The following is a 22,712-nucleotide window of genomic DNA, read 5'->3' on the forward strand; positions in this document are numbered from 1 at the left end:
AGTTTCTTCCTGTCTTGAACTGTGCAGCAGTATTACTTTCTAGTCTTGTTCTGTAATATGACTTAATCTTATATTTGAGGCAGCATTTTATGTCATGAGCTTTTAAAGTTATAAAAGGAAAAATCTGGTGTACATACAGTAGCAAGAGGAAATTTCCTTTGAGATGAGGAACGTTATTGATTGATTTCCATGGTAGTAGATGCTAAGTAGTCAAGGGCAGCTTAGAGTTTAAAAACAATGGGGAACTAGTCAAAGCACTAACATACAGTTGTAAAGTATATTTACTTTATTCCTTTTGAGATAGAGTAAAACAAATTTCTTAACCCCCATGCTGTGAATATTAATTTTTTCATGATTTATGTAGTTTGTTTATCGATGGACACTTTTACAACAGGATTTATGAAGCTGGGTCCGAGAATAACACAGCAGTTGTAGCAGTAGAAACTCACACGATACACAAAATTGAAGAAGGGATTGGTAAGTCTTTTTGTTATTCTAATACATTTGACCTTAGCTTCCTAGGTTGAGATTTCTTACCTTTCATGCCTTACTTTTTTATCCTCTACCCAGTGTGCCCTGCTAATACTGCAGCCGTCAATTTGATGGTAGCACAATGATTACTTAAACACCACTGACTCAGTTGCAAGGGCTGTCCGTTGATTGTTTAACATCAATTTGCTAGGGTTGCTGGAAAGCTTTTTCATCTATAAAAATCCCACAAAGAAAGTGGAGGTTGATCCCTGTCATTAGGGAAGTTGCTGATGAAGACTAATGAGGTGTTGATTGTAAAGCAGTCAGTGGAAAGAAACTTTGAAATTAGACAAACCTGAATTTGTATCCTGCTTTCCCACTTCTTAGCTGTGTGTCCTCGGGAAAATCACTTCACCTTTTGTATTCTACATACATACATGTATTAATAAAATATAGGAAATAATCACTGTCTCACAGCATTGTTGTAAGAACTAAATAAGATTAAGCATGTAAAAGCATATAGCACAGTGTCTGGTGTGGTGTATTGTGGGAGCTCAGTAAGAAAGCTGTTGTGCCAAACTTCTTTCAGTGGGTTTCTAAACAATACCAGCCAGTGTTAGCCTCTCAAAGGAACCAGGAGACTAGAGATTTTGAATTAAGGTTTGGGGAAGAGTGTTCGATAAATAACTGGTATTTTTTCCGTTTTCAGATGCAAGCACTATAGAAGCAAATGAGGATATGGAAATTGCTTACCCCATAACATGTGGGGAGAGCAAAGCCATTCTCCTCTGGAAGAAGTTTGTGTGTCCAGGAATAAATGTGAAGTGTGTTAAGGTAATTGTCTTTTCTCCTCGCTGGGGCCTATTTTGGGGCTTCTTGTTTTCAAAGGGTGTGGTTTCAGTGCTTCTTCTCTCTCTTCCACCAAATCAATGTATATTTCCCCTCCCTTTCTTCCGCCTCCCCCCCAACTCCGGTTCAAGCCATTGTTTCTCAGTCTAGTTGTGTAGGACACAGCTCCCTGGCCCATGCTGGTGTTATGAGCCTTGCGCTCCCCCGGCTGATACCGTTGATAGCCGCTCACAGCAGCTCACGCCAGCTCTCACCAGCTGCCAGCCGTTCACACTGGCTGCCGGCTTCTCCTAGCAGCACACCTTAGCCCAAGGCAGCACACAGTAGCCCATGGCTGCACAGCAGCTGGGGGTGACCTCCAGCTGCTAACGGCAGCCCAGCTCCAGAGAGAGCTGTTGTTCACAATCTTAGCTGTAGAGGGCGCAGCTCACTGGCCCATGTGGGAATTGAACTGGTGACTTCGGCGTTAGGAGCTCGGAGCTCCAACCATCTGGACCACCGACTGGCCTTCATATCAATATTTTAAATTTTGTGACTGTAATCTCGTTGCATCACAGTAGAAAAAAATAACTTTGGAGTGAAATTGACCTAGATTCAAGTCCCACCAGAATACAAGTTCCCTGAGAGCTGATAACTTGTTTATCTTGTTCACCAGTGTATCGCCAGCACCGAGAATGGCGCTTGGCGTATTTATCAACAAATAATTGTTGGATGAATGGAGTCCCATCTCCATCACTGACTAGCTGGGTAAACTTGAGCAAGTTATTTAATATTTCAGAGCCTCATATATTAAAATACGAGTAATCACATATGTATGTATATGCTCTAAGGTTGCTAGAAAATGAATTGAGATAATATATATAAAATGCCTTACACTGATGTGCATTATGGTAGAGTTTATTGAAAATTATTATTCATAAAAAAAAATCATGAGAGCACAATGTGAAATTATTGCTTATTCTGTCACCATTGGTAGTCACAGCTATACCCATAGATAGTAGTCACCATCATTATCATCATCCTAGAATCATTAAAGATTACAGAGTTTCAAGGCTCTGCATGTTATTGGTTTCTACTGTATTAATTCTTTCCGCTATATCCTGAATCTTGTCATTAGAGCTGGATAGATTACTTCAGTTTATTTAAATAGCCTTTGCAACATTGAACCCAACCAACTGATTCAGGGCATAAATGAATTTTAGGTGCTAATCAGTATGTTAATTTCTGATCCTCCCCATGTCATCTGTAGCTTTGTACCAGGATAGGGCACTGTCAGTGCTCAGAGAAGGATTGTCTTTTCTGGCACAAAAGGGCAGGAGGCTGGATAATACAAGGCTATGTCTTCAGATGTCATCTGGGTATTTTTTGTACATTGCAAGTAGAGTTATCTCTTTCTTTCCGTCTTGGCCTGCCTAAATTGACATTGGATTATTTTGGACTTTCCTTTTCACTTTAGTTCAATGATCAGTTGATTAGCCCCAAGCATTTTGTTCATCTGGCTGGCAAGTCCACCCTAAAGGACTGGAAGAGAGCCATTCGTCTGGGTGGAATCATGCTCAGGTGAGCTTTAATAGCAAAGAACATACTCTTCAACCGATTTTGGGGCACTTAGTCCTGGTAGAATCCAGAGAATCCAGTCTTTTCTCTTTAATTTGAAATTTTTATTCTGTCTGAAGGATTGGTTTAAGCAATCCATGTATTATTTGACATTTATCAACTTGTTCTTAAAATACCTGTGAGAGAAGGAAAATTGAATTAAATTCACTACTCCCAACATCTAGGGCAAATTTTTCTGATGTCAGGATGTTGGGTAGCATCCTCTCTGGGCAGAGAAACTCAGGAGTAGATGACAGTCCTGCTTGAGATTCCCAAGCATAGGCAGAGCTAAGCCTGGTGCTGAGGAAGTGTAACAGTATGGAGAAGTGTAGGCTGACCAACAAATCCTGGGATACTCTGGGAAAGTAGAAGGGTGCTGTTAATAAATACCAGTGATGCACGGTGAATGCAATCCTTGCTGTCACTGTACCACAGAAGGAAAATTCAGAATGTATAACATCCCCACCCCCCATCTCTTTATGTAACAGGTTTACTATTGTAATTTTTTCCCCTCTGAAGATTAACATTACTTGGTATTCCTTGAGCACTCACCTATTGATAGAAAATTTTAAAATGTGGTCAAGAATTGAAAGTTCCCCACAGAACATATATCAAGAGCCTCAAAAACACCTTACCCTTTCTCTTTAATTCTTTTTAAGGAATCTGTCTTAAGAAAAATCTATGGATAGTACTTGTAGAGATTCAAGCATAAAGATGTTCATTGCAACATTAGTATAGTGAAAATTACAATCCGCTTTAATATATAGTCAAGGTATAGCCAAAGTAAATTATGGCTCATCTAAATACATATGAGCATATACTGTGGCATATTGTGTGGTCATTAAAATATTTCTAAAGAGTTTTAACATTGAAACATACTTACAATGAAAAGAAAGAAACCAAAATACAAAATATAAAATCAATTAAACAGTATGATTTTAGTTGTGTTAAAACACACGTAAGTAAAATTTAGTAGAAGAAAATATGCCAAAATTACTGTGTTGGGGGATTTCTTTTATAAGGCAATTGTTTTCTTTATAGTTTTCTGTATTTTTCACAGAAAATATTAATTTTTTCTTCACATATTTTTATAGTCAGAGACACATAATTTTTAAAAAATTTATTCCAGATTTTATATGTAGAAATTAGTAGTTGAATGAAATTGGGGAGGAATACCTTAAATTTTCATTTTTGTTGTTCTTGGCCTGTTTTATTTGCCCAGAAAAACAAGCAAATGCCAACTTTCCCCAAATGTGAAAAGGAATGAGAATGCCTAAAAAGTCTTTAGTGAAAAACAAGTAACATTATAACAGAGTTCACTGTAATTAAAATACCCTATGGTTTTGCTCAGGGCCTGTAACAGTGTCTTGTGAATCCAGTTATAAGGACATTTTATAGTGGGGGTTCAGTATAATCAACTTTGCCCTGTATTTATAGGAGAGTTGTTATCAATTTTTTTTTTTAAGGAAAGAAATATACTGAAGTTTTATGTCTCCTAAAGTGGCAACAGAGCTTGCTGGTCTACGAATACTAATACAACAGAATCTCATTACAAAATTCTAATTCCTTTGTGGCATTTCTCAATTGTGCTGGCATATGAGGTAGTCTTTTTTTCCTCTTTTTGGTTTGGTTTCAGTGAGATTCTATGAGGAAATTTAGCTTTTGTCAGGAGTTTTCAGTGAGATTCTATAAAGAAATTTAGCTTTTATCACTACCTAAAGCTTAGTGATAACGGGACTTAAAAGAGAACTCATGAGTAGAGTAGGGAGGGAAGAGGAGTTCTTGTAAATGTGGGCAGGACCAATGAAAATTTTATAGTCTCAATTAGAATTTTTGCAATCTAATGACTTTTAATACTATTAGGTTTCACTGATCTAAAGAGTAGACTCAGCAACTTTGTCTCTATTTATCCCTGAGGCCTACCGAGTTCCCTCTAGATGAAGTGCAGGCTGAACTGGTACTTCTTGTCTCCCTTTGTGCAGGAAGATGATGGACTCTGGACAGATTGATTTTTACCAACATGACAAAGTTTGCTCCAATACCTGCAGAAGCACCAAATTTGATCTTCTAATCAGCAGTGCAAGAGCTCCAGTGCCAGGACAGCAGACAAGTGTGGTGCAGACACCCACCTCGGCCGATGGTAGGGGGTAGGAAACCACCTGAAAACCCACTGTGTTTTTCAGTAGCTCTTTTCCCCGTATTTCTCCTTGTGTTTCTTAATCTCAGCTCTCATGAGTGTTGACGGCCCTGAAAGTATGGTAATCTTGAGTGAGATTCCATGTGTTTAGAAGCAGATCTTTGTTTTCTTCCATTGGTTCCTATTGGTCCAACCTCCTTCCTTATTTCTTTCTTGCAATGCATGGTAAACATTAGAAAGATGGTTCAGTAGTTATAATGTTTATTTATTGGTCTCGCTTTGGGGCCACTTGGCATATCTTTGAAATTAGATTGTTTTGAAAATCCTTTGCTCTACTAGTGTGCAAAGCAGTAATGGTGAATGGTTTTCAATTGCTGTACTAAGATGTATCAAAGACAATGTATCCTTGGCTGGGATGGACTCTGGAGACTATGCTGTAAGGATCAAAGAGCTCTGCCTGGAAGGGTTCCAGATAACCAAGCTGAGGCTTGCTAATGAATGAAGTAGAATGGGCACACACTTAACTTCAATATTGTTGCATTAGGGACTAGGGCTCCCTCCCCATCTCCAGGAAAGATGTAGCCATGTGAAATTATTATCCAGTTGGTCCAGTTGGAGACTTAGCACAGCTACGATCTTAGCTAGAATCTGTCTCAGCTACTTCCAGAAGATTTAAATATGCCTGTCAGAGATGCAAGAATGCTAAAGGATGTTAGGGAAGTACTGTGCTTTAAAAATGACCTCTTAAGGCTTTTTATGGCCAGACCTAATATTCTGTAACGACTGGGTGAGTAGAAGCCAAATCTCTTGGAACCTAAGATATAATATCTAGCAGTTTGAATTTTTGTTCATGTGACCTTTTCACTTGAAAAGTGAAAAATGATGTGAAATTACTTACTTCCTTTTTACTTGGGCAAAACTCCTTTACTTGATTATCCATATTGATAAACTTCTTTGCTTGATTATTGATAGACTCCAATGTGTAGAGTCCACACTTGTCTATATTTCTGTCTGGATCAGTTTGATTTTTTCAATTCTTTTTGTTTAAAATCTTAATATAGAATTGATAGCAAAAGTTCACACATATTTCCTATGTGAATATGCCGTTCATGGGTCACTTCTTATCTGATTTTTTTGGGTCTCATTTTTCTTGCTTTCTCTTACATAGGCTGATAAATAAGTTACAGCAACTTCAGGTAGCCCTATTTGGTTAGTATCCAACATGCTTGTATGTAGTAGGGCTCTTGACTAAGCACCATATTTTTCTCCTAAATTATTTCAGGTCCTCCTCATCCTTACTAAGCCTGGGGCAGGCAGCCTGGCAATCATGCCCACCTTCAGTCTCTTTCCAAAACATAACTGCTCAGAAAGCAGATTGCTTTTGTGATTTTATAAGTTATCTTTCATTTTCTGTACAGAGCAAAGAAAACATTTTCTTTTGCAAGGCAGGTTTTCTTTAGAAAACCCAGTATTCATCCTGGCTTACCTAGGGTTCTAGTTTTTAATGTAGGGATCTGCAGGCAAAAGGCCAGAATGGCTGTGAGGATAGATAGAGGATAGCTATGACTTTGGCATAAAATTCACCAGCCTTGTCTCTAATGCACTGCTTTTAGGTAGCATCACACAGATTGCCATCTCAGAAGAGAGCATGGAAGAGGCAGGGTTGGAATGGAACTCAGCTCTCACTGCTGCTGTCACCATGGCCACAGAGGAGAACGTGAAGAAAGACTCAGAGGAAATTTCAGGTACTTTTCTACGGGGCTCAAATGTCTTGCAGGGTTTTGTGACCTTATCACCATTATGATTATGGATACAGAAGGCCTCTTAATTACTTTTGCTGGTTTTTCTCATGCATATTAATACTAATTATAACTGCAAACCTCTTATTTTAATCCATGCAACAGCCCTGCAAAGTCACATTTTACACATGAAGAAATTGAGATTCAGAGAGGTTCAGCAACTTGCCTAAGGCCAGTAACACAACCAATAAGTATCAGAGCTGAATTCAGCAGTTTGACTCTGTAGTCCATGCTTTTTTTTTTTTTTTTAATCCATGCTTTTCATCGTGTCAAACTGCCTCCAACTTTGGTACATTTCTTAGATAAACCAAGCTGCGAGATGTTAGAAATAAAAATTAGGTAGCAGGTGGTGTAGAGGATGATAATTCACTTAGAGGGGACCAGGACAAGCTTTACATCATCCTTCATTCATTTATTTAACATATTTATTGCTGTCACTTTTTAGTTGGTACTGTTGCTAGATGATAGAGAGGAAAATGAAAAGAGCCTCTGCCCTCATGGAGCTCATAACACCACCTAGTCAACTGTTCTACCTTTTTTTTTTTTAAGTATATGATTAGGGGAGTATATCCTTTTAAAAAAATTATATCTTTAATATTTTTATTATTTAAAAAATTTTAATATTTAATTTTAAATCAAATTGTTCAAGTAAATATTTAGTATTTCTTTAATATTTAGTTTAATATATTTATTGGAAGATACCTGTTCCTTATAGCCAGAGCCATGACAAATTGAGGGCATGACAAACTGAGGCAATTATCCTAAGTCACTACTTTGCTGAAGAGATCAAATAATCAGTTACCAACTTAGGGAGGCAGCTAGTATTCCAAAAGCTGCTTTACTTTTTCCAGAAATGTCCCAACAAGGAATCCTTTGGAATCGAAATAATTTTGAATTTGACACATTGTAGAGATATGCCTAAGTATATGTAGCATCCCTGGTTTACCCTCTGTTTTATCCCTCTTGTGCCAGAGGACACTTTGATGTTCTGGAAGGGAATAGCTGATGTAGGGCTGATGGAAGAGGTTGTATGCAATATACAGAAGGAAATAGAGGAGCTACTCAGGGGGGTTCAGCAGCGCCTCATCCAGGCTCCCTTCCAGGTCACAGGTAAGTGAATTAATCCTAACAATATCAGTCATTTATAAAACACTAACAACTATAGGCAATTCTGTTATCCTCATGAGGTATAGGTGTTAGCCCCATTTTACAGATTAGGAAACTAAAACTCATAAAAGTTATTTGTCCAAAGTTCATAGCTGGGTTTTGAACTCAGGTCTGGCCATGCTTTTTCCACAGGTAATTTTTGCCTTTATAACTGGTGCTAGAAAATAATTCTCTCTCTTTCTCTCTCTCTCTCTCTTAGAGCTGAATATATTGTTTAAAATATTAATATAGATACAACAATTAAATCAAAATTAGTTATACATGTGATAAATCTTTGTTAAAATTTAAAAAATACCATTAGAATAGTCCTATCATTTCTGGATTGTTTTATATTTATAAACAGCACAATAGAGAGTTGGTAGAAACTTTCTGTTTCAACTTGACAGACATGTCCTTTGTTTTAAATAGATGCTGCTGTTCTCAACAATGTGGCACATACATTTGGCCTAATGGACACGGTCAAGAAGGTTTTGGACAACAGAAGGAACCAAGTAGAACAGGGAGAAGAGCAGTTTCTTTATACTCTGACAGGTATGTATAACTTCTCTCTCTTCTTAGATGATACTATAGTACTAATATCCTTGAGTCTTGCCATTTCTTTGTTGATTTCTGTTGGGACTGGCTTGATTCTTTCTTTCCTTCCCCCTCCCTCTCCTCCCTCCTCTGCCCTCCCCTCCTCTCCTTCCCCCTTCCCTTTCTCTCTCCCTCCCCCACCATTTCTTTTTCTTTCTTTCAATTCACATAGTATCAGATTCGGCTTTTTCTTTATACACAGCCCCAGATGAGGTGAAATGGTGGGAAGCGGAAGAGGCACAAAGGAAAAGAGAAAGAAACCAGCATCACCGTCCTCCTTCTGTGTCTTTTGGAGGACTAAGATGTCTGCTAGAATGCTCCATTAATCCAGTAATATTGGTGGCAGAAGAAACAAATTGGCCTTTGTCTTTTTTACATTATTAATACTAAGTCTTCTGATAGGTATACATTTAGCATCTTCTCCGTTATTTGTGGTAATCAGAAATTATGAGCAATTGGATAATTTCACTCTTTTTGTCAAGTACTTACTTTGTGCTAGTCTCCAAACTAGGTTTTAGAAATATAATGTTGAACGAGACTCTTGAGGGCCTTCAAGGAACTCAAGGGAAAGCAGACATAGAAATAAGTGCAAAAAGTAATCTGTTTTGTGACAGAGGCATATAGCGGGTATGGTGGAAGAGCAAGGGGAGTAATCACTTATACCTGGAGTACCTGGAAAGAATCAAGAGAGGCTTTTGAAGGAGGTAAGGCAGGTAGAAGATACAAAACAAGTCAGAAGTATGGATGATCAGCCTTGGAGTGATGCAGAATGTATATAATAGTCATAGAGCCAAAAGGCAAGAAAGATCAGAGAAGAACATTTAGATTGTTTTCTACTTATTTTTATACCTAGTTTATATTTTAAACTCAGTTTGCTAAGTACTGTCAGAGATACCCTTTTTTCATTTGGTCCTCCTAAGAATGTCATAGGCTATTATCCCTATTTTACTGATGACCCAGTAGAGGGACAGAGGGGATAAATGATTTGCAGGCGGCTACATCACTACTGGACAGTGAAGCCCAAAGTAGACTCTGCTTATTCTAATCCAGTGTTGTCTTCCACCTTGAAATTTCATACTACCTGAAAAATGGTTTTGTTAGAAATGTAGGCTTCTGGTTCCTTGTCCATATTATTTTTTTTAGATAGTTTTAATCATAAAGTTTGTTTTCTGATTTTTTTCACTATGACATATTAATATTTTCCAAGTTGCTACCTAGTACTTTACCTGGACATTTTTCTAGGGATGACATTTAAATTAAAAACAAATTTTCTTTAGTAGCTTTCTTTATTGCAGTGAACTTGTATGAATATAACTTTTTCTCTTTATGTCCTTTTAAGCTACTTCCCAGGACTAAGCATGAGGTTAAATGGTATTGATAATTTTTTTATGGATTTTTGTGAATTACCATCAAATTTCCAATAAGATTATACCAATGTATGTCACCAGTTTGAACTCACCAAATGGGGCATTGTTATTTATAATATTCCCTGGCATAACTTTAAAAAAATTATAGATTTAATTGGTATCTTGTTTAGGTTCACATTTCTTTGATTACTACTGAAGATAGAAAATGTGCCGTATTTTAAAATTTTGAACGTGTTCTTGATCCTTACATACTCCTTTTATTCCAAGCAAGGGCTTGACTTGCTCTTGGTGTTCCAGAGGGAGCAAAGAGCTCTAAGGTATCACTGATTAATTATTGTCTGTTATCAGGTGCTAAGCAATAGAGAAATTCTGGTCTAGAGCCAGACTCACCAATGGTCACCAAGGTTGGATTGGACACTGGAGAGAGGTAGTGATAGGTGTATTGTTGTGGAAAAGCCACCAAGTTGGCCATCAGAGACTTTTGTCTTGTCCCAAGCTCTGTGACCTTAAGTAAACCACTCTACCTCTCTGGATCTCTGTTAAAATGAATGTGTTAGAACTCTAAGACCTCCTTCAGTTCTTCAGTTCTGTAATTCTAGGGACTTCCTCTTTAATTTTCTGCAGACTTCTCTGGGAGCTAATGGTAGACTAAGGCCATTTGGGTCACCAGCAAAGTGTTCCTGTCTTGAAGGGCAGTTTGGGAATCACTGTGCTCCAGAGTGGCCATTGTGGCTCCTGGCAGTTCCAAAGGGATTGTGCAGATATTCCTTATTTTCATCTATACACCAAGGCAGGGGATATATAAGCTGCTAGACCAACTGGAGGCTTGTTTGGTTTGCATTTTGGTGACAGGTGACAAAATGCCATAGGAGCATCTAGAGTTGAGCTACAGTAGGATCACAGCCTTAAAAGATTCTGAATTGTTTCCTTGCCTGTAATCACACAATGAAATGTAAGTCCTGGAGGGATTTAAAAAAAATCATCCAGTCTAGTTTCTTCTTGAAAACAATGAAGTGACTTTCTTGAGGCTACATAGTGACAAGTCCAGAACAAGACCCCCAGTCTCCTCACTCCCAGTTTACAGTTCCCAAGATTATACTTCCCTCCACACAAAGTCTGTCTTTCTTTTCCCACAGACTTGGAACGCCAGTTGGAAGAGCAGAAGAAGCAAGCTCAGGATCACAGGCTGAAATCCCAGACGGTTCAAAATGTGTTACTGATGCCTGTGAGCACGCCGAAGCCTCCGAAACGGCCCCGGCTGCAGCGGCCGGCCTCCACCACCGTGCTGAGCCCTTCTCCGCCTGTGCAGCAGCCTCAGTTCACAGTCATCTCGCCCATCACCATCACTCCCGTGGGTCAGTCCTTTTCCATGGGCAATATTCCAGTGGCCACCCTCAGCCAGGGCTCTAGTCCTGTGACTGTCCACACACTACCTTCTGGCCCTCAGCTCTTCCGCTACGCCACAGTGGTCTCCTCGGCCAAGAGCAGCTCACCAGACACAGTGACCATCCACCCTTCGTCTAGCTTGGCGCTGCTAAGCTCTACGGCCATGCAGGATGGGAGTACCCTGGGCAACATGACCACTATGGTGAGCCCTGTGGAGCTGGTGGCCATGGAGTCCGGCCTGACCTCAGCAATCCAGGCTGTAGAAAGCACCTCAGAGGATGGGCAGACCATCATCGAGATTGACCCAGCCCCAGACCCAGAGGCCGAGGACACTGAGGGCAAAGCGGTCATTTTGGAGACAGAGCTGAGGACTGAGGAGAAAGTTGTGGCTGAGATGGAAGAACACCAGCATCAAGTCCATAATGTGGAGATTGTGGTCTTAGAGGATTAATGGGGCGGTGGGGGCCAGCAGATATGTTTTGGTTTGAAATTTTAATTATTTGTTTACTTTTATTGTCCCACTCATTTCCACACAGGATCCTTTTTTTAAAAAAAAACACACAACAACAAAAAAACAAACAAAGCAAAAACAAAAACAAAATCTCGTTGCTGTAACTGAAAATGTTGGGTCCCTCCCATCCCCTCATTGAAAAATCGACAAAAACAAGCTTCCCTTCTAGAAGTTGAGAGTAGGTCATTCAATGTTCTAATCTTCTTACAGCAAGAAAGTTATTTCTTTTAGGGAGGCATCAAGATAATCAGAAACCCTATCCAGAAAGCCCTTTCCAGGCTAGTCTGTCTGTCTGTGTACACATGTGATTTTATTCTCGTAAAGAGGCATTGACCAAACTCTGGAATACAGACCTGACACTGGAAGGCAACCCACTCACATGTGGATGCAGAAGGATACTTTATTTTGTGTCCTGGAAAGGGCTCTCAGAGACTAGTGCAAAACTCTGAAACAAAAGAAAATTGAACTCTGCTTGGAAGGGAACTCTGTTGCTTGGAGCAGCAGCTTAAAAAGGGAAGTGTTTTGGCCAGGATGGGGCAAAGAAATGCTTACTTCCAAAAGTTTAGCTGATGCCTCTTGAAATTTCTGAGAGTTACCATCATGGGAGAGGCCAGTGATAAGTGGGAGGGTACATCTCCATGAAGCAAGTAGCATCAGGGGCCTGTGGCCTTGCAGAAATACAAGTCCAGGGATATCGCAGCCATGCTTTGGGATTCAAGCCAACATTGCCCCCAACTTGGTCAAAGCATTTACCTTCCTAAAGTAGAATCAATCCATTCATTTGTGAACTGTGTGATGTGTAAATTGCTCTGGTTCTTGGACCATGGCTGTTGTGGGGAGGGGGGCCTCCAAGGCCATCATTTTTATTGCATGACTCCAGAAGCAGGGAAGTTCCTCATCCAGACCAGCTGCCCTTTTTGGTGGGGCCCATTTTTGGCTTTGGAACCAAAAGCAGCCACTCATTTGGTGCTTCCTCTTGTTCTGCCCTCCATCCCTCAACTGTTAGTGGCATCTGTCTTCCTGGATCCCACGCTCTTCAGCTTTTTGGCTGATTCGGAGAACAGTGACAGGTGTCTGCCTGCCTTCATCCCCTTTTAGATTCATTTATACCATTTATACCACAGATGTTTCTGTGAAATATTGAGCTCGTAAAAAAAAAACACACCTTAGACTTGGCAGGAAGACTCAACATCCCCAGCCTATCTTTGAGGGACTGAGTAGATGTCTCCTCCTGAGCGAGCTGGACTCCCTGGGAAAGAAGCATTGTCTGCAACATTATATTATAGGAAATGTACCAGGAATGTCAGTAATAATGTCTTTAGGGTCCGGGGGGTGGGAGGGGTACCTTTTTTTTTTTTTAATGTTTGTATATTTAGAGTTGGGCCATTTTCCATGCTGTGATTCCTTCTCTTTGACCATCTTCAGTGTTTGGGGCAAGAGTGGATCCTGGTTTTTATTTCTTTGGTTGCATTGTTTACTGCACTAGGAAAAATATAGGGAAACTGCAGACAATTTAAAAGAAAAATAGGTCAAAAAAGAAAGCACACACCTTAGGAGTGGGAGTTTTTTTGTTTTTTGTTTTTTTTTTAATTAAAAGCAAAACTTTGACTTGTAGTTTCCTTTTTTTTGTTTTTTAAAAGAAGGCACCCACCCGAAGCCATGTTTCTCCCAACAGATGTTGGAAACCCTGTTGTCAAGCAAGTGAAAACTGAGTTCTGCCATCCTTCAGGTGGCTGTATATAGCTGGAGAAGCCCTCTAACTTGGGAGGGTCAGTCTTAAAAGCCTTAACGGTGAGATTTCTGAACCCCTACAGTTGTGATTTTCAGCTTTAAAATTGTCTGGGGTTTTATTTTTCTTTTCAAAATATTTAATAGATGTAGCAATCAGCTTAGAACAAACCTATGGACCCCCTTCTATACGTTTAGTGAGAAGTGGTTTTTATTTCTTGCTTCTTCAGGTTTCCTGTTGGTACATAAACAAAACCAATATTTCTGTCTAAGCCTAAAACTGCCACTTGAACCTAGAAGGGACATCATCCCTATTGTGGGTTTTAGAGAGACTTTTCTCTTTCCTAGAGACAAGCGTCCCAATTCAGGGCAGAGGAGGAGCCCTGGAGAACACCTACACGCTAGCTCACGTTCCTTTCTTCCTTTCATCAGAGCTGTGGTAGTGTGAATATTGTGCTTCCAAAGTCAAAAGATCTCTTCCTCCTAAAGACAGAGCCTGTTTTAGTTTCTAAATATTCTGGAAATTCACGAGTTTTGTTGTTTTCCTGGTTTTCCAATAGTCTGTCATTATTGCTAGATGCTATGGCACCCATTGTTGAGTGGGGGTTCCCTCACAGCCCTGGTTTAGATGATCTCAAATGGGGTGAGACATGCAAGCCATTGGTGTGTGCATAGGCATTTGCAATGAATCATTCCTCAGGCTGACTTGGCAGTAGCCATCTTTCTGTTCATTCATTAAATAAACATTTATAAGTACCATCTATGTGCCAGGCTTTGTGCCAGGCACTGGCACTACAGAGATGAAAACATAGTCTCTGCACTCAAGAAATTCGTACCCCAGAGGTTGTCTGGAGTTAACTATATTTCAATACAATTGGTTTCCTTTGTAATCCTATGTATTTTATTTCATGCATTGAAAAGCATTATTCCGAGAATCGGTCCATAGGTTTCAGCAGACTACCAGAGGCACAGAACGGTTAAGCCCTTCTCTAGTGAGATACTGAAACAGATCATCATATTGGGGGTGAGTGCAGTGATAGAGCTCTTATCTGGGAGCTGAGACAACAAAGGATCCAGCACCTAATCCAGCCTGGGGGCAGGGGTCAGCGAGTATGGAAGTTCTTCCTGGAGAAGGTTTGTAACAAAGCTGGTTTAGGAGAGACCATTTTGGGCTAGTATTTTTTTTTTGTTTTTTAATTTTATTGGGAAAGGGGAACAGGACTTTACTGGGGAACAGTGTGTACTTCCAGGGCTTTTTCCAAATCAAGTTGTCCTTTCAATCTTAGTTGTGGAGGGTGCAGCTCAGCTCCAGGTCCAGTTGCCGTTGCTAGTTGCAGGGGGCACAGCCCACCATCCCTTGCAGGAGTCTAACCGGCAACCTTGTGGTTGAGAGGACACGCTCCAACCAACTGAGCCATCCGGGAGCTCAGCGGCAGCTCAGCTCAAGGTGCCGTGTTTAATCTTAGTTGCAGGGGCAGAGCCCACTATCCCTTGCGGGACTCGAGGAGTTGAACCGGCAACCTTGTGGTTGAGAGCCCACTGGCCCATGTGGGAATCGAACCGGCAGCCTTCGGCACTAGGAGCACAGAGCTACAACCACCTGAACCACCAGGCGGGCTGGCCCTGGGCTAGTTTTTTTACGCCATTTTCAAGGAGTTGGGCTTATTTATACAAGAGGGAAAAACACACACAAATCCTTAGTCTCTTACTGCTGTTGCCTCTAGAGTAAGCATCATGGGCAGTCTCTAAGAGTACCCCCACTGGAGAGTTATGTTCGGCTTCTCCAAGTTTCCATCAAATGAATCCAGCGCAGGACTGGAGTGTAGCTACTGGAAGGTAAATGCCCCAAAGCTTCCTGTCATGCAGTTTCCACAAAGGCCTTAGAGTCAACTGTACAACTGTCTCACCTTGGCCATGTCCCTGTTTGGCCCCTTGTTTTCTTCCCCTTTTCAATTTTCAGGCTCCTTCCTTGTCTCCTCCCAACAAAACAAAAACATTCACAGTTATTCTGAAGTAAAAAATGGACAATAGACTTGAATATTCAAGATTCAAAGCCACTTCATGTGGAGGTTCTTTTACACATCTGTCCACACTAGGGAAGAAGGACCAATGCTAATCCAAATGCCTTGGATGTTAATATTAATTCAGATAGTATGACACTCTTCGGAGGTAGCATTTAATCCCATTTTCATAAAAGGCACTAAAGGTAAGTTTGTATGGTGGAAAGTATAGGTAGTGGTAACATTTGATTATAAAAATAGTAAAAAAAAAAAAAAATACAGGATTACTAGTTCATTGAGTTATAACTGATCCAGGTCGAGGTAGGAAGGATAAAGAAAAGGTTGAATTCTGAAAATAGGCATAAGGTTGTGATTTACTTTGGGCAATAATACTGAGGAAACCGTCCTTTCTGAGAAAAAACTAGGCTAGACCCTGCATTTGCAGCCAACTTACCTACTATAGTTTCCTCATACCTAGGACACCTCTTCCCTGGGAAGTTCGTGTGTAAGTCTGAAATGTACTATAATAACAACTGAGGTTGTTGCACTAGACAAGGGACTGCAAGGGATCAGTTCTGCTAGATTTGGACTCTGCTCCTGGAATCTCTCTCCTTAGGCGGCTCTAATTGAGTCCTTTCCAGGTTTTTCCCCCAATCCTGGAACACCTTTCTTTGCCCTAAGCTATGCAATTTGACTTCCTCTAGAACAGGGGTGTCCAAACTGCAGCCCATGGGCCAACTGCAGCCTGCAATCCATTTTTAATTGGCCCGCAGCAAATTCCAAAAATATATTTAGTTTACTTAAATAAACCAGGTGAGGCAATACGTACTTCACCTCGAGTGAGTGGCCCAGCTGTTGTGTATTTTACCGCATATGGCCCTTGGTAAAAAACGTTGAAAAACATTTGGACACCCCTACTCTAGAAGGCTCTACTTTCTCCAACTTATTTATCCATACTCACTTCCCAACCCAAATAACGTTTGGTTCCCAAATTCTGCCATGTCAGTAACACTTTCTACTCAAGAGACAATCATTTCTTCTCAAGGCACTCCCAAGACCCAAACCTCAGCATACCTCCAGAGACTGCAGTTGTCAGTACCTAGAACAGCCTTCCTAACTCCATCAACCACCTGAATTGAAGCACATTTGGGGTGTGCTTGTGCAGTGACCATAGGTAAGTTCCCCAGGACACATAGATTCTAAAACCTATCTTTTACACCCGATTGATTTTTCTACCTATGGTGGGTGACCCAGGCTAAGACACCTGTTTCCTGGATACTTTCAGCCCAGTATGATTCCTACTACTTCACAACTACCCCAAATTTCTGTTATGTCTTAGGAGCCTCTCAGTCTAAAGACTTCTGATGCCCTCTCAACCTAAAGTAGACCAGACTACTTTGAAATCGCCTTTGGGTTCTGCGTGTATGTTTTCCAATTCTGTACCTTTATTGATAGTTATGGCTTGTAATGTGGTATATATGGGTTTATTTCTCTAGTTTGAGGGCAAGAATGAGCCACAGTATTGGATTACATACAAGGGTAAATGTGAGGCTGGGTAATGACCCTGGAGACAAGTTCCTCATTGGACTTGTAGGAGCTTCTCCGAGGAAAGCATACATGAGGGTTTACCTGCATTTCAAAGTATAAGTTTTTTTTTAAACTTCTCTAATGTTTTCTCTAAAGAAATCTATGTATTATAGAACAAACTAGAATCCCACAATCCTGATTCAGTCTGAAGACTTATTTTGTTTGGCCCATGTTTTTGTTTTAACTTTTTATTGAAGTATAAATGTGTGCAGGAAAGGCACAAATCACTATACATTTTCATAAATCTAACAAACGAAATATACCCATAAAATCAGCTTCCAGATCGAGAAAAAAAAAACTTCACCCAGCTGGGTTAACCACTTTCTAGCTCTCTTAACATCATAGCTTAGTTTTACCTGTTTTTGAACTCTTGTGACTGGCTTTCTTTTCATTTATCTTTATGTTGTGAGATTCACCTATAATGTATGAAACTGCAGTTGGTTCCTTCTCATTGCTGTGTAGAAACTGTTACTGTGCCACAGCTGAGCCATTCTAATGATGGGCACTTGGGTAGTGTCCAGTTTGGGGCTACTATAAATAATGCCTCTGAATATTCTTGCAAGTCTCTTGATGAACATATATATCCATTTATGCCTACACACAGTTTCAAACATTAGGGCAGTTCACATGAAAATATTCAAGATACAGTTTTTCTTTAAAACAAAAACAAAAACAAGCTCTGACAACACTGGCTCCCCATTTCCTCATAACAACACTTGACTGGAACTGAGGCCTATCTTAGATGGGGCATAACTTCTCTACAAACCCTGTCACTGTATTACAAACCTAGACCTCCTTATTTTGGTAGCTTTCTTTTCTTCTCTCGCTTTTCTTTTTTCTTTTTTTTTTTTTGATTCAATAATGTCTTAGGACACTCTTCCCCTAGATAACTGCAAAGCTTATTTCTTCACTTCCTTCAAGTCTGTTCACATGTTACCTTATCAGAGAGCTACCCTGACCACGTACCCTATGAAAAATGACAGCTTTCCCCTGCACTTGGCTTCCTATTTTCCATTACCCTGCTTTATTTTTCTCTGTTTTACTTATCGCCTGACATGCATTTCTTTTTTTTCTCCCCTAACTAGAATGGAAGCTCCATGAGAGCAGGAATCTTTCTTGTTTTTTAGTCACTGCTGTTTCTACATTCCCTGGATCAGTGCCTGGCATGTAGTAGAGCTCATGGATATTTGATGCAATAATAATATAATAATAGTAATAATAATAATAACCAATACTTATTGAAGGGAAACTATGTACCAAGCAAGCATCGTTCTAAGCACTTTACAGATGTTACTCCATTTGATCCTCACAACAATTCAACATGGTGGATAACATTTTCTTCATTTTACAATGAAGAAACTAACATTTATCTTCTACTCTAAACAATAGGTACATTTTTAATATGTACCCATCAAATTTATTAAACAGAATCTTCAAATGTACTAGAGAATCTTAATACCTAAAAGGTACCCTTCAACGAATCATTTTACAATGATGTTTTATTTGATAACATGTTTAGTTTCTCATTAAGTTGTCTCATTTTATTTACATTAAACTTTTAGTATATTAAAATTTTCAGTTGTAGGTCTGGGCCTAGATGAGGATGCAACTTAGCTGGGATTTCAGAGATCTGGGGCAGTGGTTGCTGATCAGATTTTGCTATGTGAGGAGCAGCAAGTCCCACTCACCATCTCTCAAGAGTACTGAAGAGGGATTACTGGAGGGAGAAAAACTTCACTTCCCCGATGAAGGATTTTAGAACCCAGATCATTTGTCCATCTGTCACTGGAAGTATTGATTTATCACTTTGTTAATGGCCCTGATTGAAATAATGCTGATGTCAGGGTCCCTGGTTAGAACGCCTTCATTGCTTTGCTAAGCTCCTGCTGTGCAGAGCCCAACCCCATGTACCAGTTGTTACACAGGGAACCTACTCCATAGAACACTGACAGTATTGTAAAGCCTTTGCCAACTGAGCAAAAAGCAGATATTCCCCGGCTCCAGGAACAAAAAATGAAACTACTATGACTCAGAAATTCCAAGTTAACACTTCCATGACTAGGACATTCTCGTTAGTCTTTCTGAGCAAATTGGACATGGCCTCTCATATTCTTGCTTTATTTATCTGTAGCTACCACCCAAGGACCAAAAGGGGAGGATTTATCTGCAAAAATTATCACAAGTAAATTAGATACACATTCATTGGTTTAATTGTTTTTCCCTTGGCACAGATTTAAAATTGAACCAGTCCGTTCAGGGGTTCCCTGCCTTCATTTCCCCTTGGCACTATTTCCAGAAATCTTGTTTATGTCCATTTTTCTCTTGAGCCTATTGTCTTAGATTGAGACTGTAATGTAAACTGTTCCGTAGCACAGTGCTACTTGGACTTTCAAATGCCATGTATCAATAAAAAACATCATAAAAAAAGTCTTAATTAATCAACATGGGGTTCCCAACTTATTTTACCAAATAAGAATATTTTTTTAAATGGCCAACTCTATTGGCGTCATTTGAAAAGAAGGGGCATTTTTACCTCAAAAAGGAGAGAAATAATCTCAGAATAAAGAACAGTCCTCTGTTCTTGAATAAGCTTTATTAATTTAATACATTGAATTAGCTTTATGAAAAACTCATTACATTATCATTACCTTTCTCACTTCCTGGAAGACTGCTGAAAATTTCTGCTCTCACCTCTAGACTCTGAGTTGAATCTCAAGGCTCCTTTACTGTTGGCTCTTTCTTGGTCTTGTTCTTTTTTGCCCTTCATGTCTCGAACAGCTGCTCGTGGATGTACACAGCTGTGAATTCCTAGTGTCCTAAGGCCACCTGGCCCAGCTGTCTTTTCTTCCTTTAGCCTCATTCTCACTATTGCTCTTTTCACACCTCCATCCAGTGATTCATAAAACACACCTGCACATTAAAAAGCCAATCATCAACTTACCTTGGGATTTCCACAGTACCTTTCTTTAACATTCAATTAAGCTAGTTAAGTCTGCACATTTAATTTTTTAACACAATTGGCCTCACCAGGTTTTCATTAATGAAATGGAGATTAACAGTACCAGGAAGAATTTTGAAGATGAATGAGATAAATTAATTCAACAAATAGCACTGGATTCTAAAGATTAATAATGAAAAACGTTCTTTGCCCTATAAGCAGTCATAGATTTATAGGAGAGGCAATATGTAAGTTAGGGGTTGGCTTTCTTAACTGGGGCTCATGGGATGAATGGGTCTGGGGCAGAGGGTTCTTGATGAAATCAAGCAAAAATTTGGGTGTATGGCCATTTTTCTGAGAAGATTCATGTACCGTTAGATTCTCAACTGTCCAAGACTTCCAAAAGAAATATTTATGCAAACAGATAATGTTAATATACTAAAATAAGTTACCATAAGGAAATATGAGCAATATTATAGGTGAACAAAGAGTAGAGCAACTTCTTCCTGCTTGGGGGAAGAAATAAACCTTCACTGAGCACGGTCTAGGACAGATAGGAGGTAGGTGGGAGAGATGGCAAGGACATTTGAGGCAGAAAGAACTGCATGTGCAAAATCATGGGTTCCAGGAAAAACTTCAGTGTGGCTGGAGCATGAAATGTACAGTGAGAAATACACAGGATAAAGAGAGTGGAGAGCTTTGGACACTGTGTGGACTAGAGAGACCAACAGAAGTCTTTAAAAGTGTTTACACTGTCAGTTGCGTGAAGGATATAAACATTTCTCAAGGGGGGCGGTCTCTTCTATTTCTGCCTTACTAAGGGGGTGACTTGGGTAATGAGGTCTACTGTCCCTGAAGAGTATGTAAACTCTGTCCTCCTTTCCTACTTCTTTTTTCTCTCTTATCCCCATTGCCCCGTTTATATATCCAGAAAGATTTCTTTGGTTTCCACCTTCCGGAAGTCTTAAAATGGTGGAACTAGAAGGAACCTTAGAGGTTGTTTTGGTTCAGCTTCCTTATTTTACAGTCTTGGAAATAGACTCTGAGTGAGGAAATGATTTACTCTCCTTGTTTCCCCTTCTACCTCTCTGGTTGGGTGCTGGGCCTTTTGGTCTCCCTCTCTTTTGAAGAAATCTCATGGACTCCTTTGGCTTCATCTGCCATCCCTATACCAAAGACTCCAAGATTTGTGTTCTCAGCCCTGTTTTTCTCTCTGTGCCCCAAACCCTTTAATTGTTTACAAAATATTTCTGATGTTTTATATTTTCCTGGAACCCAGCAGGTCCAAGGTAAATTTATAATCCTTCCTTACCCCCACAAACCTCTAGTATTCCCCACTTTAGAAAATGGCAGCTCATCCACCCAACTACTCAAATCAAACCAGGTATCATTCTTGATACCTGCTTCTTCTTTAGTGCTTTTCCCCCAATCCCATCAGTTTATCACCGAGACTTCTTATTTTACCTCCTAAAATGTCCATTTTGTTCATGTCTTACTGTCCTCACTACCACTATATTAGACCATTATTTTTTGCCTAGATTTTACTGCAACACTCTTCTAATTCCTAATCTTCTCTTTTCTCCCCAAATCTGTTTCCCATACTGCCGCCAGTTAACTTCTTAAAACACAAACCTGAGAATGCTGTGCTTTTATTAACCCTCTACTAGCCGAGCATCCTTTGTAGCTAACATCTAAAGTCCCTGTTTTTCTCCTTTCTTGCCCAATTCTCCAGTCTCATCTGGTGCCACCCTCTCTTATTATGTGCTAGTCATACTGACCTTCTTTCAGTTCCTCACCAGTGCCAAACTCTTTCCCTGCTTGGGGACTTTGCACATGTTGTAACTTCACTTCCTTCTCTCCTTGTCTGGCCATCCTTCAGTTTTTAGCTGAAACTCCCAATCTCAGGGAAAACGTCCTGGCTCCGTTCCCCTCCTCCCCCAACTAGGCTAGGTCTGTCTGTGCTTTCTCATTGCACTGTGCACAACTGTAATTGAAAAACTATTTGCTTATAGACTAGTTTTCCTGACTAGTCTATAAGCTTAAAGGGAAAGTAAACTCTTAAGACTCTCCAGCACAGTGCCTGGCCCTCAGTAGCTACTGGTTAAAAGAGGGATTGAATACTTTATCCACACAGTTGCAGAGCTGAAACTAGGACACAAACCCATTTTCAGGACATTTCTTTTCTCAAACCATGAGGGGTCTGTCCCATAAGATGATACCCCACACTCCAGACTTTCTCTCCCTTTTTCCAGTGATTAAATATATCAGTCTTGTATGTTCTGTTCAGGGGCCTGTTAAAACCAATCTGGTGAACTTAATCCAGGTTTAGAGACTACCCTTTCCCAAGGATATTTGCATTTTAATTGGGAAGTCCCAGAAAGTTATCCCAAAGAAACGAATCAAAATTTCAGGCACTATGAAGCTATCACTGGAAGGAGGGAATTTTCACTTTCGTGCCTTAATGGGATTACAGAAAGTAACCTACAATGTACCAGACTTGCTTTAATATCTGTTTTTTTTTTTTTTTAAACTATTTTCACAAAAACCTTTTAAGGAGATACTATTAACCCCTTGATCAAATGAGGGAAACTCTGAAAGGTTTA

The 22,712-nt window shown here is 39.9% G+C and overlaps 1 protein-coding gene across 6 annotated transcripts in view; it reads left to right on the forward strand.

Moving 5' to 3' along the window:
- GMEB1 (glucocorticoid modulatory element binding protein 1) overlaps positions 1-13,470 on the forward strand; it is a 30,744-nt gene extending 17,274 nt beyond the window's left edge. For 4 of the 6 annotated variants that reach the window (XM_088790763.1, XM_088790761.1, XM_088790764.1 and 1 more), the window contains 8 exons: positions 365-477; positions 1,181-1,305; positions 2,777-2,880; positions 4,899-5,056; positions 6,667-6,798; positions 7,825-7,962; positions 8,428-8,550; positions 11,096-13,470. In XM_088790763.1, coding sequence (XP_088646889.1) covers positions 365-477; positions 1,181-1,305; positions 2,777-2,880; positions 4,899-5,056; positions 6,667-6,798; positions 7,825-7,962; positions 8,428-8,550; positions 11,096-11,796 — 1,594 coding nt within the window. In that variant the 3' untranslated portion in view covers positions 11,797-13,470. The remainder of the gene's footprint in view (positions 1-364; positions 478-1,180; positions 1,306-2,776; positions 2,881-4,898; positions 5,057-6,666; positions 6,799-7,824; positions 7,963-8,427; positions 8,551-11,095) is intronic. The other 2 variants (XM_088790766.1, XM_088790765.1) reach the window with 1 other exon arrangement.
- The last annotated feature ends 9,242 nt before the right edge of the window (positions 13,471-22,712 follow it).

This window comes from Rhinolophus sinicus, chromosome 14 (assembly GCF_057876585.1).
Source record: "Rhinolophus sinicus isolate RSI-liver-muscle chromosome 14, RSI-T2T, whole genome shotgun sequence".
In the NCBI taxonomy this organism is placed as follows: domain Eukaryota; kingdom Metazoa; phylum Chordata; class Mammalia; order Chiroptera; family Rhinolophidae; genus Rhinolophus; species Rhinolophus sinicus.